We start from the raw sequence: 19929 nt of genomic DNA on the forward strand, positions 1-19929 counted from the left end.
AGTGTGGAATTTGCCGAATCTTGCAATTCTCAAATAAAGTAATTGATTATAAAGTGTTGTAGCTGATTTATCTTTTAGAGTATGTATATTCCTGAAACTAAGGTCTATTTAAGGTTAGTTTATATGGATTATATTGAATATATTCCACGGTTTATGGTTTATAATATTTATATGCAAAATTATTAAGAGTCAGTGTGCTTAAGGATACATTTTAAAAGTTCTAAAATTAGAGATGGTGAGTTGTCTAGATTAACTCTTCTTGTATTTGTGTTTATATGATAAAGTGAATTTCAACTAACTTAATTTTCATATTTTCTAAGCATTTAAAGCCGATATAAAAGTGACAGCTCTAAAAAGTACGGTGAGATATCCATATTATAGAATATCAAAGTAGTCATTGAAGTCAGTGTTAAAATCGAAGCAGAAGCTGAAAAGGCAGAATCAAAAAATTAGACCTAAAATAGCAGAAGCTGAAGCTAAAATAGTCCAAGTAAAAAATAAGTGAAAGTAACAAAACCAAGAAAAGATAATCCAAAGAAATGGAAGAAACTAAGAAGAAATTCTCGCACATCCGTGAAAAGGTGGACTTTACAGGGGAGTTGGCCACCATGACTCTGGGTAAGATTAGCTTAGAATCCATGGTTGGGATGACAACCATCAATCCATCCACCTTAGATATGTATTACAAGAAGCATGTGGCCAAGAAGCGTGGGGCCAAGAAGCGTGTGGCCCAGAAGCATGTGGCCCAGAAGCATGTTGACCAGAGGGATGTGGCCCAGAAGCGCGAGTTCCCGTCATGGAAGTGGCGGCGTCAATTCAAACGGACCCACTACTTTCGGGTCAATGTGAAGGGGATGATTTGGGAGATCGAGAAACGCATAGATAATTTCCGACGTAATATCGGTGAACTTAAGCTAATGATTTATCGTAGGATCCAGACGAGCATTCAGCAAAGTTTAGTCAATCAGCTTAAGGCTAAAATTGCCCAGCGGGATACTTTAGTAATGATGGTCGATGATGATGTTTTGTATGATGAAGACTATATGCTTGATTCTCTCTGGGATTAAGTATGAGAAATAAGGATCCAGCGAGCTTGTGACACAGATGAAGAAATCAGATGGCTAACATTTAAAACACTTAATACTTGATACTAAAATTAAGTGCGGCTAGCAGGGCACGTCTATACAACTCTTAGTTACTGAAAATCTAAATTTCATTTCTAAAGCAAAATTTAAGTTCAAGTTACACAGTTAAACAGATTTCCCTATGTTCATTCAAGTTTATATTAAAGTTTATTGTTTCAATTTTATTTTTGGAGTATTATCTTTAAGAAAGTGGTACTTAAGGTTAGGTCTCTCTCCCTCCCTTCACAAAATTTGATTCCAGTGTAAAGTTGACAATTGCACAATCATCCAGTGGAAAGTGGGGGAGGTGATAGGAGGGGGGCGGGGGAGACTGACTGCCGATTGACCAACTAACTGAGTAAACGAACGGTTTCCTTCCTCATTGTTGCGACAGAGACAGAGACCGAGTCGTTTGGCGGCAACATTTGTGGCCAAGCAACATTTGTGGCCAGCAACAAGTTGCCGGTTTGGATTGCAAGCATTTTAAGTTTTTGTTTTCTTTTATGTTTTTCTTGTTATTGTTGTTATTTCGGGTGCTGCTGTTACCGTTTTTAGTGCTATTTGTTGTTGCTATTTATTATTACAATCGCTGCGCTATACTGTCGCAAAAATTAAGCGGCTTTAGTGACACTGAAAGGGGTTTTGTCAAGGAACATTTTAATGTTGGAATAAAACTTGTATTTTCCTGATGTTAAGGAAGTTTTAATCTTTTATTTATTTAATTAATTATTTAATTGATTAAATACGACATTTTACTACTACTACTACTATAATATAATATAATAAATAACAAAATTTATACATTTTGAAGGTGTTATATACATATGTAATTTAAACAAACTCCATCATTCGCTCAAGTCCCGAATGTTTTCCAAAAATCAGATGAGTAAACAAACATTGATTGAAGCCCTTCTCCACAAACCCAGCCCTTACCTTACCTCACTCAATCACCTGTTTTGGCCATCAAACAAATCAACAATCTTGGGGATCACTTGACAGTGGCTTTTGCAGTCGTTAACCCCCGGATTCTCTCCTTCCCCCCCCCCAAAAAAAAAAATACACACACATAGAAACTAAAAGTTGAAATACTGAAAACTGAAACTAAATGCTGAAAGCGCACTGACGACTCCAATGTCCAAAGCGTTTTGGTCGGGTTAAGTCCATAAAATCGTTGCGCAGACGCGGCCATTCAGTTGGATTTTGGACTTCACAGACTTCGCAACGCGGCTTAGCTCTTTGAGGAATATATATATATTTTTGAACGACATATTGTAAAGATGATGCAGCCGCCGCTTATAGTCTGCCTACTTGTTGCTTCACTGATGCTGCAATTGATCTGTGGTGCACCTCTTGCACCGGCCACGCCTGATGGCGCCACGCCCATTGATGCCCGGGTCTCGGCCGCTGAATTTGGTGCCCAGGATGTCTTTGATGTGGCCGAAGCCGCTGCCGGCGAGGCCACTCAAGCGGAGGCCAGTGAAGCAGGGTTTAAGGTGAGTTGTGTCTATCTATATAATATAGTTAAGAAATATATAATATATTTAATATATAATATATATCTTTAACTCACAGATCTCCCTGCTCCCCACTCCCGCCAAGACTGCGGAATCGGTAAACCTTGAGCAGGAGGGTATACCCTCCAAGGTGCTTAGTGCCTACGATAACAGCCAAAAGAAGCTGGCGGACTTCACCCAGGTAAGTGCAAGAAAGTCTATCCAAGTAGTAGAATCAATACTATTATTCACCAACTAATCCTAATTCCAATTTCGATTTTGTTTAAAGCCTGCTCCCATTTTGGATACCATCAGCGAGCATGAGAAGTATGGCAACAATGGCGACATGTTCGATGGAATCTCCCGGACTCTTGTCAATGGTTACGAGGCCTTCTCCAACCTGCTCAACACCTTCATACAGGTGAGTTTTTTCGATTTTTTGTTGTTGTTGGATTGTGCCGAAATTGCGGCAGCCTTTGTTTGTTTATTTATTACTTTCGGTGCGGCGTGGCTCCATTCGCACACGATGTGTGGATTGCATAAGTCTTGTTCAATGCTGGTTACTTTCAAGAAATAAAAATAATTTATGTCTTATTTATAATGAAATGGAATAATGTTCAATTTTAAGTTGAACTAATTTTAAAAACTTAAATTTGGCGGTAAAAAGTCAAGTTTGCTGGTTGCATTGGAGCACTGCTTATGCAATTGTTTGAGAGTCTCTTTTGACCAAGGTCAGGTTCCGCTTCCGCTTTCGAAAAGTTTTCTCTTCTGACTCTTCTTATTATTGCTCTCTCTTACTCACTTTCTCTTTATCTCTTCTCTTTTGCAGAAGCCCAGAGAGCTGGCACGAAGCGTTACCAAGGGAATTACCGCTCAGTTGGATATTATTGGTGGGAAATTGGTGGGACTTTAATGGTAAACCAAAAACCAAAAGCTGCCTGCACTGCTTTCATTTTTTTGTAATTTAAATAAATACTTTAATTTATTTTGTAACTTAACACAAACATGTTGTGTAGGAATGTATTTCGATATATATAAATATATATGTATAAATAAAATAATCATAGTAATAATAGTAGGTATATTTGCTTTAACTATTATTCATTCTTCCCTCTTCGTTCTGCTGGGCTTTTTTTGTTTCGTCTCGTTTTCTTTCTTGCTCTGCGGGCAGTTGTTGTTTCTGCTATTTCGAATACTTTAGTTTCATAAAGTCACATAAATATAATTTGTATAATATATATATATATATATAAATATATATGTATGTAGTTGTTATGTATAGCTGATATATTGATTTAGTTAAAGGGTTACGAGCATAATTAAGCCTTGGGCCTCGTGTATTTTGGGTACCGTGCGTTTTTTTATATAATTTTTATATGTTGAACTTTAGCCTGATAGTTATGAAACGCACAATAACCATAATTTGAATACACTAAGGCCTTGGACTGGACACTATACTACTAGAAAGCACATCACAATATGGATACACCGCTAACTAAATATCTTTTGCATTTTGAGAACCCTATGCTTCCTTTTATGAAAAGCATTATGCGGCATTTACACTGCAGCACAATACCTCTAACTGCTTTTTTTGTTCAATATGTTTTTGCCTATAGATTACAATAAAAAAAAAAACAAAAAAAAAGATAACTAAATAAAATTATAATAATACGAGTACACTTTTCATTAAAAATTAATTTTTGGCACATATCGCATTGATTGAATTAGAAACTAAGTGGATTAAACAAAGGAAAAAATAATATAATTATAGATAAATAGGGAGAGAGATTTTTTAAGCTCGAATTGTGTGTTTTTTTTTTTAGAAACATTCTACATTACAACCGCGTTCAGTCCTCCCAACTGCTGGTACGAGTCTGGGGATCAATCGATGGCGAATATGACTTGTAGGTGTCCGAAGCCCGCTTGTGCTTCACCGTGCAAAAGAGCAGCATCGAGGTGATCAGTCCGAAGAGCTGGACAAAGGCAATGCCCAAACCCACGGCACCCACTACATTCAGCTGGCCGGTGAACCAGCTCTGCAGGGAGTGGGCACAACCCTTGTCCCACCACAACGAGGGGTTCTCGGATCTGGAAAGGATGGTGGGGTTATAATGGGTTAAACCATGAGGAGGACGTGACCCTTACCTGCCGCAGTCGGCACGCAGCAGACCATCTCCAGATCCTTCGGTCAGCACCTGACGCTGGTCATACAGAGTGCGGCAACAGGATTCGGGCACCCAGCGCTTTCCTGGCCACGTCTGGATATCGTACCAATCCTCGTACGAGGACACACCACAGCACTCGAACTGGAAGCAAGGAAGCAATTAGTGTCACTTTTGGCAACAAATGAAAAGAGACTAGAAAGCTTACCGATTGCTGCACACTGTCCCAAATGGCGGACACCGAGGGTGCCACCAGGGAGCCCCGATCACTCACATTATAGTGACGCTCGATACCAAAGCGGAGCTCATTGGCCAGCGTACGTCCCAGGCCACCGCGGAAGAGAAAGGCAATGGAGCCCACTAGGAATTCACTCATGAACAGCATCACAATCAGCATGAAGTACTAGGGAGAAGGAAAGGAAAGGTAGGTTGAGGAGAGAGAGGTTCTATGTTGAACACTTACCAGCACCAGAAGACACCGAGACTGCGCCCAGGCCCCGCAGCATCCAAAGAAGCTCACCACAAACCCAGTGCCACCGATGCCCATGAAGATGGTGTCCGCACTTAAGGCGGCATGCTGAGGCAGGAGAGTGGCATAGCCCTCATAGCTCAGTCTCAGCCAAAGTCCGGCGCCCAGGAAAGCGCAGCTACAAAGCTGCAAGGGAAATGGAAAATGCAGGAAAATTTAGAAATTAGAAAGGCAGAACAAACAAAAAAATTAGACAGAGTGAGGATACAGAACTGTGACTAAAGCAAAGACTAATTGCCAACTGGATTGATCATCTTAAAGCAGACTTAAACCACACTTAAAACCATTAAGATTTATAACTATATATAATAGAAGTTCTTATTTAATCCAGACCTAAGAAGCTTCATTAAACCATGACTACATCAGACTTAATTAAAGCAATTTGTCTTTTATATTTTTCTGTAACATTTTAAAGCTAAGTTTGACAGCTTTTTTCTGAGTTACAGCTCAAAGCTGTTCTTCTGACATCTTGAAACATATTTTAAACCTCTTTAAAGTCCACCGCGAAACGTACTTGATTAATTGCCTTTCAACTTAAAGGATCTAAACTGATCCTTAAAGGTTTATGTACACCTGATTGACAGTTGAATGCAGCAACTGTTGAATGTCTGGCGAAACGGAAGTCAAAGTCAAAGTCGTAGCCCCAAAAACTGAAATTAAAACTGAAACCAAAGCTGATGCTGATGCTGATACTGAACCTAGAGTTGAAGTTGAAAAGCTGAAAAGCTGGGAAACTGAAAAGTTGAAAGCCTGAAAAGACAATGACAGGCGTGCAGACAATTGCAGCTGGTGACGATGACTACAAAGACACTTCCGCTGCAGACAACGAAGTCGGCAAAGTTCTGGTTTTGATTCTGATGCTGATTCTGATTTGTTGTTGTATACACCTTTTTTTTCTGTCTGACTCTGATTCCGATTCCGATTCTGATTCTGATTCTATATGTTTATGCTCTGTTAGTGTTGCTGCATATCCGTTCTCAATGGCCAGACACTGCGAGAAAGAGTCTTTCTTCTTTTTGGTTTTTATAATTAAATAGCATGTGATAACTGCTTAAATAAAATTTTTTTGTGTTGGAACAGACTTAATTTCACAATTAAATTTAAAATCTATTAAAACTTACCCATAGAATAATGTTGAGCCAGCAGAAAGTGCGGCGAATGCATGTATAGCCGGCATTGCCCATCGCAGGATCTGAAAGGAAAGCGTCTTTAGATTGTCATTCTCTTCTGATTTAAAGCTTCCCCCTTTTCTGTATCTACACACGCACAACAAAAGGCATAAATCATTAGAAATGGTTTCCATACATTAAGTGGACACACACACACACACACACACACACCAAGTGGTGTGGTGACCCCAATCTTCATATAAATAACACTGAAATTCATCAATTTAAACAAAACCGAATATTTGTTGATTCTTGCTTAGCTTATTTTGATCTCTTTTCGAGGTTTTTTATTTGTTTGTTGAATTTTTGCTATTTTGTTGATGGTTTCCATTGGCATTTCCTTTTGTAACTGGAGTAGAGTGTGTGTGTTTGTGTGTGTTTGCCAGCGGGGGTGTGTGTTTAAGCAATTGCAGCTGTTGCACATTCATGAACGAACGGGGCCGCAGTTTATGCAAATATTTTATATGATTTAATAGAAACAATAACTAAAGCAACAACAAAAAATATATATATAAATTAACGACAAACAACTGACTAATGTACAGGGTCACAGAAGCATATGCACAAATAAATTGTGTGTTCCAAACTGTAGATTTAATAATAACTAGATTTAAGTAAATTTGAAATTTGTTTTTTTTTATAAAAATAAAAAAAACTATGATTTCTCCTAGCAATTTTAAGCAATTTAAATATTGTAATCTCTAAACCATCAAAACTTTATCTGGAACATTGAAACATTGCCAAAAAATTTCCATTCTTCTCAACTTTCATGGGAAAGAGGCAGCCGCAGAAGAATCACTTTTCAGTTTCATGCAAATGATCACATGTTGTGCTGCAATCGAGCTCCATGGATCTGGGAATATTCGTGTTTAATGGCCACTAAAAAAAATAATAATAATTCAAAAAAAAAAACACAAAAAAACATTGCGTGTGAATTGGCAGTTGAACAAATGACGATGAAGAGTCTCTTGCAGTCTTCAACGAAGAAGATTTCAAGTGTTTTGAAATCATCTGTTTGAGTGGAAGATACTGCTTGCAGGATAATACATATTTTAAGGGACTTCTTGCTTATAAAATTGATATGAAAACTATAGTAAAAACCAGCTTAAAAATGCACAAAGCCAGCCTGGGTTTTTATGCTCTTTAGAAGCATTTAATCTTAGGAAAGAATCGATTCTAAATTGAATAAATCCTATCCTTGAGGTTCTCCTGCCCATATCCATCCACAACCCCTAAAACTAATGGATTTGAACTTGAAATCTTCAAAAGAGTGTGGAGCACGCGACAGACGCATGCGTGGCAGCTAATCTGGATGCTACTCCTATAATCTCGTAACCCCTTCCGAATGCGGACGCGGACTCTGACTTGGTTTTGGTTTTGGAATGCCAATGCGGGAATGGGAACACGCCTGGCCGAGGGTCGAGCACTAAACTATAATTGAAATAACTATCATCACGACGATGATCGTCCGCATCAAACATAATAATGAAATAGTGCAAATAATAAGCGACAAAGGGGAGGGAAACGCGGGCGGTTGGCTAATGGGCTTGGCCCAGGGCTGTCCAGTTTGGATCGCCGCGGTTTTAGTTCCATTCCCCATTCCCCATTCCCAGTTCCAGTCCCACTTCCAGTCCCGTTGTCGTCTTCTCCAAGTGCGAACAATTGCAAAAGGCATACAACAACGAGAGCAACTGTCGCTGGCTCGCTTATTTTCCAATTTAACTCAATAACGCGCACTGGGCTTAATGGCATTTGACGCTGAAAATTTTTTGCGATTTACCCCATCGTCCCCGCCCCATACACTTGGCTGCACATTTATCATAATTCGAGGAGCCTGGACCTGAGATGCTGCGGATGTGGGCTAGAGTGATTTATGCCAGCAAAATGCCACTCAAATTGCTGCCATTTCCCCAAAAATAAGAAAAAACCAAAAATATAAATAAGATATTTTCAAATCACAGCCCTTTTTGTCATTATTTCTTTTTGAAATTTAAAGATTTTTATCTACTGGGATCTTAGAAATACATATAATTTGCGTTTAATTATAGATTCAAATTAGAAATTAATAACTTACTTAACATAACTTACTAAAATATTTGCATTTGAATAGATATTTTCCGATATTTGTATTAGTCAATTTTTTTGGTCAAATCAAATATTAAAAAACTCATAGCTAAGTCAAAAAAGCATTAATTTTAAGTCGGAAACCTTCCCTATGTTAATTTTTAGTTGGATAATAAATCTGCATACTCAATTTAATATTCACGAAATTTAAATTTTTTTGTCAATTTTTAGCAATTTTAACGATGTAACCCCTTTCCTTTTTTTGAAAAAAATTAAAAAAAAATGTTTTTCTGCCCAAGATAGCTAGAAAGATTCGCCTGTTGATGCTGATCATGAATATATATAGTTTATAGGGTCGGATATGATTCCTTCACTGCTTAGTAAGTTGCTGACTAAAACTATAATCCTCTTTAAGGGTGTAAAAATTATTATTGAATTACTAAAGTATAATCATCTTAAGTGTTATAAAAATTATAAATTAAGCTATATTCCATTTACAAAAGAAATCACTATTTTGAGATCTTTATAGTAAAGATTATCCTGGGTCTGGAGGACAATGGTACGTATACGTGATATTCCATATTGGTTGGGAAAATATTACGTATACGTAATTTTATTTTTTTTGGTTACCGAAAAGATAAGTTTTAAGGGGAAATGTGATTAACTTAATTAAGGTTACTAAACGCAGACCTACCGAGGGGAGGCTAACTTCGGGAAGACGAAATGTCGATACTCTTGCAGTAAAAATAGATCATATAAATTTCAAGGCAGCAACTTTTTTTAAACAAATCAAAGTTTTAAGCCAAAAATGCATTAAATTTAATTTAAAAACCGTTCCTATGTTTTAATAGTAAAATTCCTGAACCCAAATTTCACTTGGCTTACATTTTATTATACAAGAAAAAAGGTAAAGAAGAATGTGAAATTGGGAACATGGCTTAAAGATTTCTTTACTAATGCAAAGTGCTAAACTAATTATATTTAATGCTTTACAGCACGAATCTTTAGTACAAGTGAATATTGTATACATTTAGAAATATCATAAAATCAAGTTCAGGCCAATTTTAAGCAACAATTCAAGCTGTATTTGTATGGAAATAAGTAAGAAGTGCTTGGGGCAATTGCACCGAAAGATCCGCCAAGTCGACGACATTTGCCAGCAGGCAACAAAACCAAAAACAAATAAACAACAACAAAAACAATTACAAACCAGTAACCGACAACAAAAACAGCAACAACAGCAACATTGACAACAAGATCAGCAGCATTAAAGAAAAGATTTTCACCATCTGACCATTGGAGACCTCCCCTTGACTTTATGTTGCTGTTACTATTGCTGTTGTTGCTGCTGTTGTTGTTGGTCTTTCAAAGTGTCGTCCACGAAAAGTTTTCTCTTTTTTTTTGTTGTTAATGTTGCTTTTTTGCATTGTTGTTGTTGTTGGTTTTGGGGCCTGATCGGGCAATCTATGTGTTTACTTTGTTTGTGCCCCATTGCCGCATTTCTTTTCAGTTGCAAATTACTTCAAGTTGTTGCTTTGTTGTTGTCCTCCGTTTGGCTTGGCTTTCAATCGGGTTTTTGTAGTAGTAGTAGTTGTTGGTGTTGTTGAAGTTTTTGTTGTTGTTATTGTTATTGCAGCCGCTGTCAATAAACTGCAAAAGTTCGTTGTTATTTGTCGTCAGCACTGCATCTGGCTTCTATATAGGATGGGGCCTGTGTATATATGGGATATAACAATTCAAAACAGGACATGTATCGTGTGTGTTATCGTTATTTCTCGGTTCTAACGGTTTCTTTTCGCACTATTTAACACAGAAACAAACAAAAATAATCACAATTTTGATAACAATTTCAATTTGATTTGTGATTCTTTCGTTGCACTTTTTCTTGATTTGGATCTTGATATTCTTTTTAGATCTTGCTTTTTTTTAGGGGGGTTGGTTAGTTGGTTTCTTTTTCTTTTCGATTTGCGTGTTCTATGCGCTCGCCGCGGTTGTTCAAAATAAACTGACAATTCTGCGCGACGTCGGTTAAAAATAGTCAAGAAGCTCGAAGCGTCGCAGCGCAGCAGCCGAACTGCCGCACGAATGCCAAAAGCAGCCGAAGAGTGCTTTCGACTGCAAGCACTGCAAGGGGGGAGAGGCAGGGGCTAGTTGGCGAGGGGGGGCCCATGGACTTGGAAAAATAAAGCCTACCAAAAATATTTAAACATTTACATACGTTTATCAAGAGTATGGAAAAATATAAAATGTGCACTGTCTATATTTTAGATAGATTTAAAATTTTGTGCATATATTTTAATTGAATTTTTAGCACAATCTAGATTGATTCGGATATTTGTGCTGAACAAGAATATATATGATTTATAAGGTCGGAAATAGCTCCTTCACTGCCTAACAAGCATTGGACAAAATTAAAATACCTTGGTGAATTATTTATTTTGAAATAGTTTTACATAGGCTATAACCATTATTTGGAAATTATTAGTGTATAAATAATGATTAAATACTGTTATAAAGCTAGAACATTCTTATATTTATATTTGTAATGCACAACATTAGCCTCATTTCGCATGTTTCATTAAACCTGTATTATATTTATCTTCAAAATAAACCCTACTTTTTCTTTAGTGTATCCCTGGTGACAGTTGCACACAGTCCAAGCGAAAAAGAGAAAGATAAACCCTCGATCCGGAGAGAGAGCGAAAGAGAACGGAGCCGAGAGCGCGTTGTCTGCATACTTTATGAATGAGATTTATGTTTAGATTTCAGTGTCACGTTTTGATCCACATTTCGGTACGAAGCGCGAGTGGAAAGAGTGCCTTACTCCAAAAGCACTAAACAAAAACGCTTCAAAACAAAGCAACAACAAATAAATAATCCAACACAAGCTGTGCAGATGGATTTGCCTTTTATTTTCTTTTCTATTTTGAATTGTTTGTGAGGCGAAAAAATAACGACGGGAAGTGGAAGTGGTCAGGGATCACTCATACGCCCCGTTGCATCAGCTGCATCAGCTGTGACGTCACACAATACGGCGTAAATAATAACAATCAATGGGAGATTTTGTAAAAGAAAGAAAAGTAAAAAATAAAGAAAGAGAAGAAACCAAAAGAAATGGCAAACAAATGACATCAAATAATTGTTGAACGTAAAATAATATCAGCTGCGAGTGATTGCTCTAGGTATATACTTGCTTGCCATAACGTAACGCCTTAAAGGGTTAACGAACTTCAGTAATGTAAGCATGGGAAGTGGGGAATGATAAGAATATGAAAATTATAAATAAATGCATATAACTTAGATCATTTTTAAAAACGTAAATAAAATATAATTCAACTGGCCTTGTATTAAATATTTCCAGTTTTATTCTTCTTTTTTAAAATTGCTTTAAAACTTATTCGTAGTCTTAATACTTGCATTCTTTTAAGTAACATTTTATAGCTTACAATATTCAATTTTATTTAATTTTACCAAACAGAGCTTTAGCCTTAATGGCAGTTAATTTCCTCTTTTTTGTGGGAATCCCAACTATCAGTTTTCCAAACTCTGCATTATTTATGTTTATTTTCTGTGTGAAATTCGCAAATTTTTAAATTTTGTATTCATTTATTTTTATTTTTTTGCCTTATCTCTTTTGACCGCCAAATTGCTGATGGTGCAATCAGCTTCGTTATGGTGTTGAGTAACCCGAAAATAACGAAAATCGAAGAGACAGCATTATGGCCAGAGCCATAACGGAGCCAGAAAATGAAAGAAAACTATTAATATACACAAACAAAAAAGAAACACATTATAAACAATGTATAGAGTTATTGACACCGACTTGGCGTTGCGTGATATCGAATTTAACATAAATGAAAGTCGAGAAATGAAGCACAGGCGGGCTTTAAATATATACAAAACCATTTCAGCTGAAAATTATATATTTAAAACTTAAGTACACTGTGGAAAACAATGTAAACTAGTTAAAATTTACCTGATACTTAAAAAATATATAATATTTGTTACTTTTTATGATTGCCAAGCAAAGGGTTTATTTCCAAAGCCATCCCAAAAGCCATACAAAAAGTAGCTTTACTAATATTATAATAAAGGAAATATGTAACAATGATTTAGTATGGAACCAAGCATTTATTTTCCCGAAAATTATAGTATTAAGATCAGACTATTTTAACTATTATATATACAACAAAAAAAAAAAAGGAAGTATATGAGGCAAGTTTAGATGAGTTGAGAACCATCCTCGGAGCAGAAGATTCCTACTTGTCCTTGCGCAACTTCTGGCTGGAAACCTCAATGGCATCCAGCCACAGCTTCAGCTCTTCGGGCTTCTCCGGCCGCTTGGTCGTCTCCGGATAGGACTTCAGCACATCCAGGACATTGCAGTTGGTGATGTTCTGCTTGGACATGGCCACCGCTCGCACAAAGCCATCGGCCAGTGTGATGAACTGCTGCTCCAGATAGATGGCCTTCTCATCCCACCACACCAGCTTGGTGGTGATCTTGTACGGATGGAAGATGGGTATGGTACGGCGATACCTAACACTGCTAGCACCCTGAACGGCTCCACCCTTACGTCCTCGGATCTTCTCATAGAGACCCGTCAAGGCATAGAAATGGAAACGGGCAAAGTCCAGCTCACGCACATAGCGAGCATTGTTCATGTGCCGGATGAAGATGTCCACATCCTGAGAGGTGCACAGACCATAAATCGTGGTCGTATCCGTCACCTTTCGTTTGCTCTGGAACAAACGACCGGCAAAGACAGTGAATACGCAGCGGATGAAGTAGTTGACATCCCAGATCACGTACAGGATCAGCAGCACCACCAGCCAAGACATTGTTGCTCTCTGTGTCTACCTTGAGCTTAGTATAGTTCACCTGCAGAGATCGAAGCGGGGAGGGGGAAAAACCCGTTAATAAACAGCGAAAGTTATTCTCTTCACCGGCAGGGAACTCAGGGAAAGTTTATTAGCTCATCTTTCAATTAGTAAGGAACGGGAAACGGAACATTCCCTGTTTTGTCTCTGTGCATGGACTTTGCTGATCACCAAAGTCCGCGAGTCAATCGTATCCAATGACCCCTGGAAAAGTACTCACACTGGATCGATCTTTAACACACACTGAAAGTAACAGAGAGCGAGGCGAGCGGTGAGAGAGCGGCACAACCGTTCCACGTAGCTGGAAACAGAAGACTAACAACCTGGATGGCACTGGAAACTGGCTGCGACGACGCAACGGAGACGAAGCGAAGAGAAGAGGAAAGCAAACACTCACTTGAAAGTTGGGCAACACACAACACAACAAGGCAGTGTTGCCAACAATTGTTTACAAAATTAGCTAAAATTAGTACGAAAAAAAGCTAAAAGTTAAAGACTAAAACTGATCGAGGGTCAGACTAAAAACGTTATCTCGTTAAAGGTTTAAATAAATCTACAAAATATTGTCTGAATATATTATTTTATTACATTATTACATTATAGTATATATATTGTTTTAAAACAAGTTGCTTTCAAGGTTAGAGCTTATATTTCATATATGATTTATTAATTATTGTTATGATAGTTTTTTTTGCTCCATCAGTTAGTAAAAAGTATAAAAAGCATTAAAGAAATCATTTCCGACCCTATTCTTGATCAGCATCAAGAGCTGAATCGATTTGGCCATGTCCGGAAGAAAAAAAATTTTTACATTTTTTCAACATTTTATAAGGTCTTAAATTCTTTAAAAAAAAAAATATCAAAAATTTTATTTTTTTTTTCATTTTGAATTTAGTATGCAGATTTGTTAAGCTTATAAAAAATAGCACAGAACAGCTTTCCGATTGGAAATTAAGGCATTTTTGATTGAGTTATGATATATTTTCAATGCAAGGGTATAGACATTTCTGTTTCCCGAAGTTAACCTTTTTTCAGGATGTCTGCATTAAGTAGCCTAAATTAATTTTTTAATTAAGTTAGTCACTTTGCCCTTTTAAACCTTAAAAATCTGTTTCGGAAACCAAATAAAAATAGAAAATTACGTATACGTAATATCGTCCCAAGCAACATAGAATATCACGTATACGCACCATTACCCTGGATAACAAAAAAAAATGATTTTTGCTCCCAAACCCAAAGAATATACAAACTTCGACTTCAACGACTTAAAAATATCCAATTTAACAACACTAAACGCAATCAACTGAAAATAACTTGGAGTATAGGGCGATAAACAGAGAAACCCAAGACCAGATATGACAGCTTAAACTTTTTATAGTTAAGATTGAGAGGTTATTCATTAATAACAAAAACGGTTAAGTAAATAATTAATACGTCAGTATTTATTATAAAAGTATAAAATTAATAGCAAGGTCTAATGTAAAACCTTTAAAACTCAAATTGAAAACAACAACTTTAAAAATCAAATAATTTCTACATAACAAGCTGCAAACTAGTTTTAATAGGTAAATAATAATAATTTGTATGGCCTAAGGTCTTAAAATAAATATTGCAGGCACCATGGGCAACTGTTGTTATATATTTATTTATTGTAAACAATGTAATTTCAACGATACCTTACCCAAATATTACCCACGAAATGTAAAGTTTATTTTATATACATATATTCAAGTTAGTACTATTAAAAAGCCTTACTCACTCTTTATATAGTAACTTCTATGATCGCCGATTTCTGTAAAGCTGTAAAGCTAATCGATGAGAATCTTTGTTTTGAGGTAATTAGCAAATTCGCGGGTAAGCTCAGAAAATTATTCATACATATGTACATAGGTGACTGCGATCGGTAAACACCACTCCAAGCCATCGAACTGTGATCATTGCAATGTTTTCCAGCTGCCAATTAACCGAATAGACAAAGTAGCACAAGGGGCAAAGAGAGAGAGAGAGAGTGAGATGAGCCCTGTGCTGAAAGTTCAAGATGCCGAAAGGGGAAGTCCAATAATTACAGGTTTTTAGTCAACAAAAGTGTGGAAGAATATATGCTTCAACGTTGTTATTAACTATGTAATCAGCCAAGTTGTTTCCAATTATTATATTTTACTATTTTTACATATAAATTAATAAATAATATAGTATAAATAATTAATATATAATATAGTTTTGTTAGTTTAATAATCTAGCACTGGTTTCTTTCCCAAATTAACTCCCCTTTTTGTTGCATACCCTAAGGCGCCCAAACCTAAAAAGAAAAGAACATTCCTTGACATTTTAACTATCTTTTATAGTTTATGTTTCGCTTTCTTTTTTGTATTTTTACTAAACAATCATTGTACAATGTAATCTTACACACTGTGGACTACCAAGGGGAATATCAGGGGTGGAGAGGCGTGACAGACTGACTGATCAATCATCTCTGGGTAATTATACAAATAGTTAAGGCCAAAGGAGGGCGGGCTTTTGTTTCCAGACACTTAAATAGCTTACAATTTAAATACTATTAACATTAGCACACATTTAGCATACAAACACACACATACACGCAGGGGCACAGGCACTGACGTACACACTCACATGACACAAAAAAAATAACAGAAAAAAAAATTTGTGGGGTTCCGTTTCCGGTTTGCCCTTAGTACTTCCGGTTTGCCACACCAGTCAGCAGCCGCTGCGCAAATTCTTGCTAGACATGTCATTGTACTCAATCCACTTGCCCAACTCCGGCGGCAGCGAAGGCTTCAGCTTGGCACAGTGCGCCGTCGCAGCTGCTCCGGCTCCGGCTCCGGCTGAAGGATTCGTTGCCGTAGGCGTGGCATGTCCATTCTCCGCCAGCGAGGTATCCATAGCTGGATTGCTTATGCCACCCTGATCTCTAGTTCCGGTTCCGGTTACGGTGCCAGTGCCGGTACTTAGGGGCAGCGGCATTGGCGTCGCAGGAGCTGTGGCCCGGAAGCCATTAGAGGAAGTGCGTGGCAGGAGCTCCGCCATTACAGCCTCCATGGACACATCGATCACACGCTGCCGGCAAATAGCAATGCAGTGCACAAACCTATCCGAGGGACGCACAAAACGATGCTCCATGAACAGCGACTGCTCATCCCAGTAGATGATCTGAAAATGGAGATATATAAGTCATAAATATCTTATATACATAAACGTTCTTACCCGCGACACTATGTTAAACCTATGAAAGGGTCGTATGAAGCGGCGATAACGTATGGTGGCCGCTCCCTGGAACACGGATCCACCCATTCCTGTGATGGTGCGATACAGGTTCGTCCGCTCATAAAAGTCCACCCGGGCAAAGTCCATTTCACGAAAGTATCGGGCATTATTCATATGATACAGCAATGTGTCCACGTCATTGGTGAGGCACAGTCCTGGAGCAAGCCAGGGAAGATCCATAAAATGGGAGGAGAAGTTAATTAATGGAGCTGATGATTGAAACTGTTTTCGTTTAGGTTAAGTAATTATGCAGTCTACAGTTGGCACAACTAATTAAGCTTTTGTAATCAGTTCTGTCGTAAGAAACCATAAGTTTTCTTACAACACTATACTATATATAACTCATTCTATATTATTTAGGAATTTTTTAAAATAATTCTGGACAAACGAGAGCTGTATGCTTTATCTAGCTGTTGAATTATATTTAAAAGAAAAGCTTTCTCCCTTTTAGCTCAATAATAACAAGCCCTTCTCCGCCTGGTTCCTAGCTAATACCCACCATTGACTGTGGTGGCATCCAGGATGTGACATCGCCGCTTGATGAATCGCGCCAGCACCACGCACAGGCACATGCGCAGGAAGTAGTGCAGCTCCAGCAGGCCATAGAGCACAACGATGGTCAGGAGTAGGCCCAGCGCCAGGTACAACAGCTCCTCCATGCTAGAGCCAGGCGAGAGCTAGAGCTAGAACTAGAGCTGGTTGCGAGGGGTTGGGCGAGAGGGCGGCGGAAGCTTGGAACCTGGAGCCTGGAGCAGGAGGTGCTGCAAGTAGATAGTGATGCGGATGAGGCTACCAATAAAATTGTTAGTTGATTGTCAACTAATTGGAAAACGCGGAAGCGATGAAGCCAGGCAAGTGCCGGCATAACCAGGGGTTGAGGTTGACCAGGGTTGAGGTCTCAAGGGTTAAGGTCTGGGTTCTCGTCCCGGCTAAGTCGAGATGCTGAGCAAAAATAATAATAATTGGGTCATCAAATGATTCCACTGGCCAGGAGAATGTCCTTTTCATAATATTTTATTCCTTGAACCAAGGAAAGGCTCCACAAACACACGCACACAGCACAGACACACACTCTCAGGCAGCCCAGGACAACCCCTAATTTGTTGATTCCATGGCTCGTTTCATGGCCAGGACATTGGGACTTTGGGACGCTCGGACATGCAGGCGTCAGGCGGCTTCTGCCACTCGTGCGGCGATAGCTTCGGTCGAATTATATTTTCGACGGTTTTCCAATAAACAGGAAAAACCACTGGCACGCGCACACACACACACTCAAGACTTTATTAAATTACAAACACAACAAAAACAAAAAATATATAACGTTACCCACGAAAGAAAATATATTAAAAAACAAAAAACAAGAAGAAATGCAAAAAGAAAAGAAAAACTATAAAAAAAGCTAGCGACGCGCCTACCGACAACAGCGCACTGAGACTGAATCGCTTTTTTGGCCAAATCCAAATCCACCAGCCAGCCCAGCCGCCGACGTCTCCGCCTCCGTCTGCGTTGCCGCCTTCGCTCGCAGCCTCTGCCAGCGCCTCTATCGCCCCCATCGACGCCGGCGCAGTCAACGTTGAGTTCAACATTGTGTGTGTGTGGTGTGTGTGCACTCTCAGCTGACGTCCTCGCAGCTTTTGGCCAAAAAGCGGAAAGCTTTGCTGGCTAAGGGTTGAACCTGTTGCCGGACCCGGTAAGGTCTCGGCCATTCCCGGGGACGAAAGTCACAGAGTTTCATAAAAACCAAAAGATACCCTTCTCTGATTCACTTTTAAATACTACAAATGTATTAAAACTTAAGGTTTAAATTTAATTTGTAAATATTTAAAAAGTACATTTTATTTTGAATACAAATTTTTAAATATTTTTGGCAGCAATGAAAGGTTTCACAAAAAGTGCTAAGTACCTAAACGTATCTACTTAAATTTGTTTTAAATAAATTCCTAATAAAAAAACTCTAGCAATATTTTAAAGGATATTTAAAATTCAAGGCTATTGCCTTCTTAATTGTTAATAATAGTTTTTTGTACAAAACAAAATTTTGTTGTAGGTATTATAATTTTAGTCAGAGGCTTGTAAAGCTGTGAAGGAGTAATTTCCGACCCCATAAACCATATATATTTTTGATCAGCAACAACAGCCGAATTGATCTGGCCATGTCTCGGAGAAAATTTTTTTTTACCGTTTTTCAAAATTTTATAAGGGGTTACATAGTAAACATTTTCAAAAATTTACAAAAATGTAGATTTTTTTAAATTTTAAATTGAGTATGCAGATTTTTTAACCTGCTAAAAACTAACACAGAACAGCTTTCCGAATTGAATTTAATACATTTTTGGCTTAGTTATGGTTTTTTTTAAACTTTGAAACCAAAGAAAAAAAAAACGTATACGTAATATTGCCCCAACCAACATTGAATATCACGTATACGTCCCATTGTTCTCCAGACCCCGGATACTCTTTAAATAAGTTAAAATAACCTTACTTTTAGTGATTTATTTTGTAACTGGGATATAGTTTCATTTATAATTTTTATACCTTTTAAGGCGATTAAGCTTTTAGTAATTTATGTATAATTTTTAACTCTTAAAGAGGATTCTCGTTTCAGTTAGAAGCTTATTAAGCAGTGAAGGAGTCATTTCCGACCCTATAAACCATATATATTCTTGATCAGCATCAACAGCTCGATCGATCTGGATATATTCGAGAGAAAAAAAAATTTGATCAATTTTTCATAATTTTATATTATATCGTTAAAAATTGGCAAAAATATTGATTTTTTTCATTTTAAATTGAGAAAGCATAGTTTTTAATCTATCAAATCATTTTTGGCTGAGTTATGACCATTTTAAGATACGTTTCCATGATTAAACTTTAAACTTTAACTTCCGCATGACAAAGTAAGCTTTATTAGTTAAATTTTTAAAAATATCTGAAAGTAGACTTGCTTGTAACAAAGTTTTCAAGTTATAAACTGATTTTTGTACTTTTAAGCTAAATGGAACGTCTCTGGCAAATAAAGCAAAGTTCTTGAGACTGTTCCTTGAGCCAGAGCCGAGAGCGTGGTATGCCTTCTCCCCCTCCTTCTCCCAATCCCAGCTCGAGATGTTTCCGCTTACTCGGATCGAAAAAGGTAAATAAACTAAAGATCGGTTCGGTGCTCAGTCTAAAGTGTGTACTCGGGTGACAAGCCAGGCGGATGCCAAGAATTCACACCTATCGATCTGTA

General features: G+C 37.7%; 5 protein-coding genes across 9 annotated transcripts; 2 read left to right on the forward strand and 3 right to left on the reverse strand.

The window, feature by feature from the left end:
- Nucleotides 1-307: 307 nt before the first annotated feature.
- Nucleotides 308-1309, forward strand: LOC110181945 (uncharacterized). Of its 2 annotated transcripts, XM_020949882.2 has the most exons (3): nt 308-361; nt 425-618; nt 676-1309. In XM_020949882.2, exons 2-3 carry the CDS (start codon nt 540-542, stop codon nt 1065-1067), a joined length of 471 nt encoding a protein of 156 aa, XP_020805541.1. In that variant the 5' UTR covers nt 308-361; nt 425-539; the 3' UTR covers nt 1068-1309. The 2 variants fall into 2 exon arrangements, with proteins under 2 accessions (XP_020805541.1, XP_020805540.1); XM_020949881.2 differs by lacking the exon at nt 308-361 and having other exon boundaries at nt 378-618.
- An 814-nt stretch (nt 1310-2123) lies between these two features.
- Nucleotides 2124-4605, forward strand: LOC110182011 (uncharacterized). Its single transcript, XM_020949943.2, has 5 exons — nt 2124-2617; nt 2697-2819; nt 2907-3038; nt 3447-3532; nt 4441-4605. Exons 1-4 carry the CDS (start codon nt 2402-2404, stop codon nt 3528-3530), a joined length of 555 nt encoding a protein of 184 aa, XP_020805602.2. The 5' UTR covers nt 2124-2401; the 3' UTR covers nt 3531-3532; nt 4441-4605.
- On the reverse strand, nt 3570-10637 carry Tsp5D (Tetraspanin 5D). Of its 3 annotated transcripts, none has more exons than XM_020949801.2 (6): nt 10063-10637; nt 6430-6500; nt 5243-5434; nt 4988-5182; nt 4763-4923; nt 3570-4705 (listed from the first exon to the last, which is right to left on the reverse strand). In XM_020949801.2, exons 2-6 carry the CDS (start codon nt 6490-6492, stop codon nt 4465-4467), a joined length of 852 nt encoding a protein of 283 aa, XP_020805460.1. In that variant the 5' UTR covers nt 6493-6500; nt 10063-10637; the 3' UTR covers nt 3570-4464. The 3 variants fall into 3 exon arrangements, with proteins under 3 accessions (XP_020805460.1, XP_086692286.1, XP_086692287.1); XM_086836160.1 differs by having other exon boundaries at nt 9236-10252; XM_086836161.1 differs by lacking the exons at nt 6430-6500; nt 10063-10637 and adding an exon at nt 5642-5659.
- Nucleotides 10638-12652: 2015 nt separating this feature from the next.
- Nucleotides 12653-13873, reverse strand: LOC110181872 (protein THEM6). Its single transcript, XM_020949795.2, has 2 exons — nt 13642-13873; nt 12653-13422 (listed from the first exon to the last, which is right to left on the reverse strand). Exon 2 carries the CDS (start codon nt 13380-13382, stop codon nt 12801-12803), a length of 582 nt encoding a protein of 193 aa, XP_020805454.1. The 5' UTR covers nt 13383-13422; nt 13642-13873; the 3' UTR covers nt 12653-12800.
- A 1868-nt stretch (nt 13874-15741) lies between these two features.
- Nucleotides 15742-18245, reverse strand: LOC110181852 (protein THEM6). Of its 2 annotated transcripts, none has more exons than XM_020949765.2 (4): nt 18119-18245; nt 17203-17464; nt 16644-16858; nt 15742-16589 (listed from the first exon to the last, which is right to left on the reverse strand). In XM_020949765.2, exons 2-4 carry the CDS (start codon nt 17360-17362, stop codon nt 16137-16139), a joined length of 828 nt encoding a protein of 275 aa, XP_020805424.2. In that variant the 5' UTR covers nt 17363-17464; nt 18119-18245; the 3' UTR covers nt 15742-16136. The 2 variants fall into 2 exon arrangements, with proteins under 2 accessions (XP_020805424.2, XP_020805425.2); XM_020949766.2 differs by having other exon boundaries at nt 18030-18149.
- Between the last annotated feature and the right edge of the window lie 1684 nt (nt 18246-19929).

This window comes from Drosophila serrata, unplaced genomic scaffold (assembly GCF_035046125.1).
Source record: "Drosophila serrata isolate PLE 108 unplaced genomic scaffold, ASM3504612v1 contig_276, whole genome shotgun sequence".
Taxonomy (NCBI): domain Eukaryota; kingdom Metazoa; phylum Arthropoda; class Insecta; order Diptera; family Drosophilidae; genus Drosophila; species Drosophila serrata.

Coding starts and splice junctions, on each gene's coding strand:
- LOC110181852 (XM_020949765.2), bottom strand. CDS start 17,362: ATGGAGGAGCTGTTGTACCTGGCGCTGGGCCTACTCCTGACCATCGTT. Junction 16,859..17,202: donor GGATGCCACCACAGTCAATG/GTGGGTATTAGC, acceptor GGCTTGCTCCAG/GACTGTGCCTCACCAATGAC. Junction 16,590..16,643: donor GGTTTAACATAGTGTCGCGG/GTAAGAACGTTT, acceptor CTCCATTTTCAG/ATCATCTACTGGGATGAGCA.
- LOC110182011 (XM_020949943.2), top strand. CDS start 2,402: ATGATGCAGCCGCCGCTTATAGTCTGCCTACTTGTTGCTTCACTGATG. Junction 2,618..2,696: donor CCAGTGAAGCAGGGTTTAAG/GTGAGTTGTGTC, acceptor TTTAACTCACAG/ATCTCCCTGCTCCCCACTCC. Junction 3,039..3,446: donor TGCTCAACACCTTCATACAG/GTGAGTTTTTTC, acceptor TCTCTTTTGCAG/AAGCCCAGAGAGCTGGCACG.
- LOC110181872 (XM_020949795.2), bottom strand. CDS start 13,382: ATGTCTTGGCTGGTGGTGCTGCTGATCCTGTACGTGATCTGGGATGTC.
- LOC110181945 (XM_020949882.2), top strand. CDS start 540: ATGGAAGAAACTAAGAAGAAATTCTCGCACATCCGTGAAAAGGTGGAC. Junction 619..675: donor GTTGGCCACCATGACTCTGG/GTAAGATTAGCT, acceptor CATCCACCTTAG/ATATGTATTACAAGAAGCAT.
- Tsp5D (XM_020949801.2), bottom strand. CDS start 6,492: ATGGGCAATGCCGGCTATACATGCATTCGCCGCACTTTCTGCTGGCTC. Junction 5,183..5,242: donor CTCGGTGTCTTCTGGTGCTG/GTAAGTGTTCAA, acceptor CCTTCTCCCTAG/TACTTCATGCTGATTGTGAT. Junction 4,924..4,987: donor GGGACAGTGTGCAGCAATCG/GTAAGCTTTCTA, acceptor CCTTGCTTCCAG/TTCGAGTGCTGTGGTGTGTC.